Source organism: Rhopalosiphum maidis, chromosome 1 (assembly GCF_003676215.2).
Source record: "Rhopalosiphum maidis isolate BTI-1 chromosome 1, ASM367621v3, whole genome shotgun sequence".
Taxonomy (NCBI): Eukaryota; Metazoa; Arthropoda; class Insecta; order Hemiptera; family Aphididae; genus Rhopalosiphum; species Rhopalosiphum maidis.
Window position 1 is genome coordinate 60,236,463 of NC_040877.1, and position 10,221 is coordinate 60,246,683.

At 30.7% G+C, this 10,221-nt stretch overlaps 1 protein-coding gene across 1 annotated transcript; it reads right to left on the reverse strand.

The window, feature by feature from the left end:
- Nucleotides 1–1,280: 1,280 nt before the first annotated feature.
- LOC113548601 (syntenin-1-like) lies at nucleotides 1,281–3,531 on the reverse strand. Its single transcript, XM_026949561.1, has 5 exons — nucleotides 3,194–3,531; nucleotides 2,743–3,000; nucleotides 2,419–2,654; nucleotides 2,091–2,354; nucleotides 1,281–1,526 (listed from the first exon to the last, which is right to left on the reverse strand). Exons 1-5 carry the CDS (start codon nucleotides 3,242–3,244, stop codon nucleotides 1,478–1,480), a joined length of 858 nt encoding a protein of 285 aa, XP_026805362.1. The 5' UTR covers nucleotides 3,245–3,531; the 3' UTR covers nucleotides 1,281–1,477.
- Nucleotides 3,532–10,221: the final 6,690 nt, after the last annotated feature.

Genomic DNA, 10,221 nt, shown 5'->3' on the forward strand with positions numbered 1-10,221 from the left:
TGGTGGCGGGCGGCGGCGAAAAATGTTTTATGATAAATCGCGCGCGATTGCGCGGTGTTACCAACCGTCGCCGCCCGGCAAGATTTCAATACAAAGAGATTCGCGTTCGCGAACCGCCCGTCGCGGTAAACCCGACTCATCTGAATATCAAACAACGCAACCGCTGAGCCACCGACCACCGTTCACCGGGGAATGCCGACGAGGCGATGACCGGTCACCATTCACCAGTCAGATAGACTCATGGTTATATTACTCTAAGGTGTAACCATTATATCGTCGATAGCCAATTTCCAATTATAATCGATGGCACCCCTTTTTTGACGATATTGACCACTGGTTTGGTCTGGTCAAAAATCTAGATTATTTGGTGACTGACTAGTGGAATCGATTACTCACTCAGATTTTACGACTAATCTAATATATTCGTTGAATTTCGTTAATACTTAATATTTTGTTCAACTATTCATCGTTATCCAACTGTGTAACAATCAACTAAGTAGGAAAGTTCATACGAGTCATAATAATCCATTTTTTAAATACCTGATCACATAATTTATTATTGTTATTGCTTATCGAATAAACAAATTTAAAATATTATTTAATATTGATTAATTTTAAATGTCATCTGTTTAATAATCACTGTTAGGAATTTTACTTTCTTTTTTATGGTTTTAACGTATGGTATTTTAAATTGAATTAATTAAATTAGCTTAAATTCTCCAATGGTTATTTAAGAAAAAGGCTCTACTAAACAGTAAACTACCAAATTCTAAAAATTCATCCTTAAAAACAAAATAGTTTTTCGAGTATAATAGTATACCAATTTAAATTGAATTTTAAGTTTGCCTAAATAATTTATATTTTTAAACAAAGTTGACGATTTTATCTTTATAATACTTAAAATAACGTTATCAATAAATATAGATTGTTATAGATAAGATGAGTGATTTAAAAAATAGTAAAAACCATCTTAATTAAAATAGTTTATAACATTAAACTACAACAAAGCTTTAGCTAATTTTAGTTCATATCTAAAATACATAAATAGTGCTCTAGTAATTAAAAAAAAATACATATAAAAAAACAAATAAATACTATTAATTATAATAAAAGATCTAATTTTTTTAAAAAAAAAAAAAAAAATTTTCTACTTCAATTGGAATAAAATTGAATTATTATATTATACATTACAAAATGATTAAATTTTTTTTTTTTTAAATTTAACATTTCAGAATTAAATATTTATAAAAAATAATAAAAAATAAACATAGAATAGGTAATATAGGAATTATAGTTGAATTTAAGTAGTAAGTATAATTTTTATATCTTGCCCATTTGTATAAAAAAAACTAGATAATATTAACTAATGGATGACCTTTCCATGCAAAGATAAATCACAAATGAAAATGAAACTATGTTAAGTAAATAATAAACTTTAAATATGACTTCAACAAATGAGTAAATTTCTTCTTTGTTATTAAATTGATGAATGATCCATTATGTTCTTGATCAATGATGGAGCAATTCTAAATTAAAATAAAATACTCAAATAAGCCATTATAATTATTAACTTTAAAGAAATTACAACACAAATTAATTTATATTATAAAGTGACTAACAACGTTAAATACTTAATAATGTTAAAGAAAACTAAGCTATACAACTGAATTAAGTGAATTAAGGTCCGTGTTTAACATGTTGACTGCATCTATTTTTTAGTAGATAGAAGTGCTCACTCTAATGCACATATAATAATTAATATCTTCTAGATAAATAAATAAAAACTACTCTCATATTTACTACTCATCATATTTTAGAACAGTGTATGAATGTATATTTTAAAATATTTATTCAATCACGCTAACTGACGATCAAAACTTTCAGCTATACGAGTAAAATAATAAAAAATAATTTAATTTGAATCTATTTTGACACACTTGGTGCCAAATATATAAACATTTCGTTGAACAACCCAAAGGACACAAATTGATGTTGGCATACAGTCCACAAGTTAAACAAGATTAGAATTTATTGTTAATGGCTAGTAGCTTAAAAATATTTTTTGAAGATGAAAACAATTATTAACATACTTTTTGATCATGTGTTCATAAATTGATACTGGAATGATAGTTATGCTAATCGAGTCTGCAGCATTAGCAATAATGTCCACTATTTGTTTGTCTTTCATACCAATAACATTTTGTCCATTGATTTCCAATAACTGATGATCTGTGAGGACTCCATTACGAGCTGCCGATGAATCTTTGACAATATTGTTAATCTTACCATTTTTGAATTGAAATCCAATCTGGCCAGTACGGTCTTTGTACAGATTTATTGTACGTTCCAAAGGCCTAAGAATAATAAACATAAATGAATTTATTAAATAGAAATTATTTTAAGTTTATCCATCATTACCTGTCTCTGACAATAACACAAATATTATTTACTGAACATTCTTTAAAAATTTTGTTGACTTTATCAACACTCATTCCCGCAACAAAAACTTCATTTATTTGTAGTATTTGATCACCAAATCTTAAACCAGCCTTAGCAGCAGGACTGTCTTGTACTACAACACTAACAAATATACCATTGTTAAATGTGGACATTTTTAATCCTATTTGGCCTTTCCCATCTTTACATAACACCAACTAAAATGTAAAAAATAAATGTTAGATTTTAATAATTCTACAAACACAAAAAATATTAGTATAAGTAAAGTTAAAATCAATCGTTTACCTTACGAACACCATTTGTCACATGCGCTAGATTATTCTGGAAAGGAATCGCTACAGCGTTATTTTTTTCTGGACTTTTCTGGGAAGGAATGTCAATGCTATTATTTTGTGCTAAAATACTAAGCTCTAATCCCAAATAATCATTGAGTATTGGATACATGGCACCAAGTGATTCTTGGTCCATACCCGATGGATGCGGTGGACAAATAGCCATAAATGGAGGTGGATTTTCATTTTGTTGGGCAATTTGATTTTGAGTCTGCAATTTATTTAAACATAATAAAATTATGTGACAAAAACAAAATATGTATTAATAATCAATTATAAAATTTACATTTCACACTATATAGGCAATATTAAATGTAAACTGTTGATTGTTAAAATCGAATTCCGTTACATATGAACAGTTAACAATTGTAATCGCCAACAAACATACAACACATACAACATACCTTAATAAATTCGTCCAATTTTAAATCTTCCAAAGAAGGATACAGTGACATGACGTCGGTGTGGCTTTACAGAGAAAAGTAAAAAAAATGTAGAAGAATGGAAAAACTAGACACGAAAAAATTATACAACGACTGTGTTGACTACAGTCTACAATACAACTATAAAAGAGTTCAAGACAACAACTTTACTGGACGTCTGCAACAGTGTAACTCATAGATTAGTATATTGTAAATTTGTAACTGTAGTCTGTAAGTAACTGTTGTAGTCCGTAGTCAGTGCTCTATAGTCTATGAGAATGTTTTAGAATACAATGGTATGACTAGTATGACTGTATATCTAAATGAGTCATTTATTATTGTTTCGCATTATCTCTCTCCTACACACAAGCACTCAGCTGATAACCGCTTGATGGCAGGACAGGTGGTAGGGTGTCAGAAATGGTGCATACATGGGGTCAATGATTTATTTATTTTTTTTTTATTATTATTATTATTATTATTATTATTATTATATAATATATTTTAAAATGTTTCAAATTTAATACATTAAAATATGTTATTGAAACTTAAGTAATACATATAAATATAATTATATATATATATTATATGCATATATATATTTATAAATAATTTAAAAAAATGTGTGCTTAATAGATTACAATGGATTATAAAATATTAGATTAAATAGGGAAATGAAATTATATACCTAATAGATATACTTAATAAATAGTTAGTGTGTTATTGATATAGCCGATATAGGTACTGCTGGTACTAAGTAGGAATTTATTAACTGAGTGAAGACATGTTGACATGTTAATATGTTATTAATTATTATATCTAAACGATAATGATTATTAATATATTAATATATGTAGGTACTAGGTATAGGGTAGGTATATATTTATGTTTTGTACTTAATTAGATCAATCAAATATCAATCGACTACTAAATTCAAAGATAACAGCATTTTCTCGATGAATTTTCAATATTTTTTAACTAAAATACGAGTTGTAATAACTTTGTTATGAATAAAAATAAAAACTATTTTAAAATGCTAATAAATTTATCATTTTGAAATTTGAAATGTATATATTTAAAAAAAACCGTTTGGAAGAACATAAAATTTTTTTTTTATTGAAAAGAAAAGAGGGTTCAACATTTGAGGTTATTAGCTTTGTGTACATGTTGCATTCTAATCATTGTGTGTTACATTAGTGAATAAAATTAAAGAGAACAAGTTTTAACATCAGGATAATAGGATATTTACAGATATTATACAAATTGGTTAGAACCGTTAGAGGTTGTTTATAATATTGATTTTTGTAAAAAAATGTAAGATGAGTGTATAATTTTCTTCGTTGAGAGAGCTTCTTCTAGTCTGTCTGGTATTGATAGGGTGTTACGGATGCTTTGGATATCTGAGCAGTCTTGGATGATGTGCTGGATGGTTAAGTATTGTTGGCAATTAATGCATATAACCATATAGGGGTTGGATCTTTGCTGATTAGAAATGAGTGGTTCAAAAATGAATGTCCAATTCTCGCTCTGGTTAGAGTAACTTCTTGGCGTCTGTTTATGTTTTGAGGAGTTTGCCACTTTTTGGTATCTTTTTACATTTTTTGGAAGCTGGGACCTAGTCCCAATAGTTCTGCCATGCTATATTTATATTTTGTTTAATGAATGATTTAATGTCGTTTAAAATAGAGTTTTATTTTTGTATTGTTTATAAATTCTGTTGACTAAAAACTATAATAAAGGACACAGTATAACAATTTTTGGAGGTGATGAGTGCTAGTTTCATCCCCTCCACCTTTTATTTGCGTACTGTGTATATACAGTATACTAGTATACATAGTCTCTATTTATTGTAAGTATTTTTAAATTCATCAAAACGACAAAACATATATTATTTATTATTATTAAACGTATCAACGAAAAAAATGTTAGATATTATGTAGGTACTAGGTATATAGTAACTACCTATGCAAAATAAACTCCCCGTCCCTTAAGACTTTTCAATGTTAAATTTTTTAATAGATATGCATAACAAAGTAATGAACATAATATGTCATAATATTATTATGAAGAATAAAGATACTTTTACTCTTCATATATGCTATCATAAGTATCGTAATTGCAATAATTGCATGATTTTAGATTTTCTCAGCGATTAAATAGTTGAATGTCAATTTAAAGCTAAAATTCACACGAAATGTCAAGATAACAACAAAAATAATATTATTACAAAATAAATGCCGATTCAGCAGATTGATTTGTTTTTTTAGATTCTAAGCCGACTGAGCCGAGAAATAAACGCTTTGATTTTACAATAATGTGTTGTTTTTAAATTTTTTTTTTATATAGATGAGTACACAATAATTAGTTGTTTAGTTGTCGATAAAATGCTTCGATTTTCAAAAATCAGGATGGTATTGGATATAAAATTGGATCTAGTTTGTACTTTGAAGAGATCAAACTTTAAATTCCTAGTATCTACTTATTTTTATAATCTTATAAAACAAGCAAAAAAAATAAGAAAATCTAATTTTCGACAAAATCGATTTTATTTTTTTGATGTAACTCTAAAACGAATAACCATAGATAGGTACTTGAAATTTCCCCCAAATATTTATGTTATTGTTTTTTATTTATAATAAATTTTTCAAAATATTTGAATTATTTATAGGCATAAGAAATTTCATTTTTTTTTTTTAGTTTTTTTTATAAATGTTAAATAAAAATTATTTGCTGGGTATTATAGAAATTATTGAAATTTAATATTTTTTTTATAAGCGTTTTAAGTTAGAATTTTGACAACATTCATAAAAATTACGAAAATCAGTGAATTATTAAAAAATAATAAGAAAATCATAAAAACTTTATTTTTATAGATACCTAAAGCTTAAAAATTTAAAACAAAGTTTTAATTGGATTTTTAACCTATACACAAAAAAAACTCCGAAAAGCTAATTTATTTTTTATGAACGTTTCACGTTCAAATGTTTACGACATTTGACATTCACCCGTAAAATAATTATTTCTTCTCAAACAATTTTTTTATATTTTATTGTATTTCAAAAAAAAAAAAAAAACTAGCAATTTAGACACTTTTAATTTTCATCAAATGTTTATATTATCATTTTCATTACATGATAAAATTTAAGTCTTTTTCAATTATTTAAAGGCATTCAAATTTTTTTTTTATTTTAATTTTTAAAATAATTTACTTTATAATTTCTATACCAAAAAAACATATCACTTAGTGAAATATAGGCTGATAGACCACTCAGAATGGATTTTCGTATACAACAATGATAATATCATTGAATTCAAATTTAACTCATCTATAATAATGGTCCACTTGATACCTAATGTACAGCAAAGCGGTTCTCACTCACCTACCTTTTTCGTACTGGTTCAATAACGTTCGATTAGAGAACGGTATATCGTTCGGGAAAGGTGCCCTCCATACAACCAAAATTAAGATCAATACAGATCACAGTTTTCTTAATTATAATTAACCATCAGAGCTATTAGTAAATTGAGTCCGCTTTAATTTGCAGTGTACATTTAGAAAGTAGTAAGTTGAGTCTCGGGTATAAAAATTAGTTTAGGTACTAGGCAAATTTTCGGAATCGTGTAGATTTTAATAACTATTGATATACATACACGATTCATACAAATTTCATATTTATATATATGATTCCGCATAATTTTAAATAAAACGTTATAATACAATTCATTGCTCTTGTTATTATAAATTGTAATTTTTTCTTTAATTTTAGTTGGTTGGTTAATAAAAATTACAAGTGCTTGAAATCTGCATCATGATTATGGCTGCCAACGACGTCGCAAACAAAAATTTTTTGATAGAAAAAATGAGCGCCGTATAATTTTTATTATTTAAACACCTCTATTCAGGACACCGTCTTTGTTTACGATACTCAACAAATCTGTATTTATATAAATCTACTAATGCTAATTATTTTTCCCGTTTTGAACTAATTAACTGTATGTCTGTATATGTGAACCGATTATTTTTAAAAAAGAACTAAATATGAAGTCACTGACTAAATTAATTTTACCTGTAAATATTTAGCACTGTCTCAAAAGAGGTGTGATTAAAAATGTGTTGGTGAACACTAAGTAAATTATAAAAATTATATAAAAAAGTATATACTGATATACTATTGTATTATTGTGAATTCAATTTAAAAGTTAAAAAAATATAAAAATATAAAAAGTATATTAAACATATTGTATACATAAAAATATTTAAAAAATCAAAAATTTAAATTATAGGTACATTTTCTTAGCATAACTTTTTTATATACTCAAAATAGATGACAAAATTAATTATTATTGTTTTTAATATAAAAATCGTAAAATTCGTTTACCTATACTAGAACTAGAGACTCAGAGGAGCTCAAATTGGTATACCGGTATTACCGTTAGCAATTTGGGAATTTACCTGTTTGTAAATTATTTTTCGACGGGGCACCTTGGGATTGGGATGTGCAGCCGTTTAGGAAAACGGGAGCCCAATGGGCTACGTCCAATTTACTTACTATCTTTTTTTTTTCTCGACACAACTATTCACCCATATAAGGACATTTGGAACCCATTTTACCATTCCCGTAAGGCCGTAACCATGCAAATACTATGTCTATAACTTTATAAAGTTAATCAGGGGCGTATTTATGGGGGTGTTGAGGAGGCTTCAGTCCCCTCCTCCGAAATCCAGGAAATATTTATTAAGTTTGCTTATTATGTCCTATCATATGTAAATTTTAGAAGTTCAATATAATTAAAAATTCCTCAGCCCCTACCAAAAGAAATTTCTAAATACGCTCCTGAATTAATATGTGCACTTGCTCGACATTGTCAATTTTTTTATATTGAAAAAATGTGTGCAAAGAGTTAAATCGAATGAAGTATAATTTTATATTGAAAAATAAAATAAAAAAAGACCACTTAAAAGTTTAAAACGGGTACAATATGAATCGAAATATTCGAAATCCTCGTTTTCCGGGTGATCTTCTGTCACTGTGTCCGACAATAATAAAAAAAGCTTATTTCCGTACCAGGCCAGACGCTAATAAATACTCATGTGTAATTCACTATTGACATAAATATGGCTTCAACTAATAGTTACAACATGACACTTGATGCAGCAGACGATACTGCCTCACCACTGCAATCGTTCTTGGGCGAATTGACTTATAATATAATCGACCAAATTGTAGTCGATGTATTGGAAGAGTAACCAGAAACGGTGGAAGTCGATGTATTGTAAGATGTAGTAGAGGTAGAGGACCTTATTTCAATTGATGGCGATGGCGAAGACGTGGAGGCCTCATATGAAACCGGAACGGCCGTAGCAGAAGTCGAACATTCGGGCGATGCTATCGAGGGTGCAGACATCGTCAAGGACCCAGATGATATTGCCGAGTTTAGACAACAGATCTGTTGGCTTGAGCCGGACAGATCAATACAAAAAAGACGCAATTCCCGCTGTCAGTGGCGTTTAGCTGCGGTGTGGAAGCGCGTCAAGCGTGCTGTGTTGCGCGCTTATTGTTGTATCCGTCCAGAGTAGCGGCGGCGGATGAGCTCGACCCCTTTGGCCGGTACATCTGACAGGACGACGGCGACGAAGGACGAGAGGGGGGGATACGAAAAAGCGCACGAAGGTGTTGGGCGGTAAGTCACCTACGCACATTTCCTCCGATCACTTGCAGCGCAAACGGGTTCGCGGTCTTCGTAAGCTCGCGATTCCCGTGACGCGGTTGACCGTCTAGCGATGGTGCGGGCGCTCAGACGCTCAGATCGAGCAGAGTGACGGCTCGCGGCGACGTGGTGTGGCTAGCGGTACCTGCGCGGGCAACGATTCCGGCCCGGCCGTGCCGACGACGGTGATGGTGATGACTCGAACGACGGCGGCGGTGACTTGGTTCACGGGGTGAGTTAATGTGTATAGGAGCTGGGAAAGCGGACGTCAGCGACCAGTGGCGTCTTTTCAGTTTTTGAGAAGGGGGGCAAAAGTTTTGACCGGGCCATAATAACAAATAAAAAACAAAAAAACCACTCGCTAACAATTACTTTACAATTATATTTTTCTCTCAATACAAACAGCCTTCTTACATAATTTTATATATACTAGTTAATAACTAGTAGTTACCATCACGGTTATTTGAGATAACCGTAGTTACTCTATAGCATAAATAACACATTTTTTTATACCTAATATTACCTATTGGCTATTAGCATTGAGTAACGAATATATATTGTATACATTGTATTCAATATTATTAGCTACTATATGATGACTTACTTTGAGGGGAATTTTACCCCAATTTATGTCCTATTTGCGCCAAGTGCGAGTACAAAGGTATTAACAAAAATTAAAACAAAACATACAATAAATTATCAAGTATTTATTATTATGTTTTTCAAGAGTTGCTTAGATGCTATAGGCAATAACAGGGTATCTTCTAGTTTTCATAGCTCCAAACAGCTTGATTTAAATTTATTAATGAAGCTGTTTCCTTCTCCACAGTTATAACAAATAAACTAATAAAGATAGTCATGCAGATTACCTTATAATTATTTACGTATTAGCACGAGCCACGAATCATGGTTAAATTGTATTTAGCAATGACATGAATGTCATAAATCATGTTTGCGGGCTTGCGGCCCATAACTAGCATATATCCGGCACGGTGATCCGACAGCGGCCCACTATTGAGAAGGGGGGAAGCAAATGCCCACCCTGCCACCTCACAAATGACTCCACAGTCAGCGGCGCTGTTGGACCCGTGGAAACTCAAAGTTTCTGGGTTTGGTGGCACGTGACTCCGACGGCGGCATCCGGACGCAGACGTGGCCGACGAGATGGCCCTGCAGGTGCGCAGTCCGCTAACTCTCTTTTACGTCCCGAGACCATCTCGGCGGCCGATGTTCGGCGTCCGGTCACCGCCGATTCGGTAGCTCCAACAATATTCGCTCGTCCGTGTTTCGATCGTCGCAGT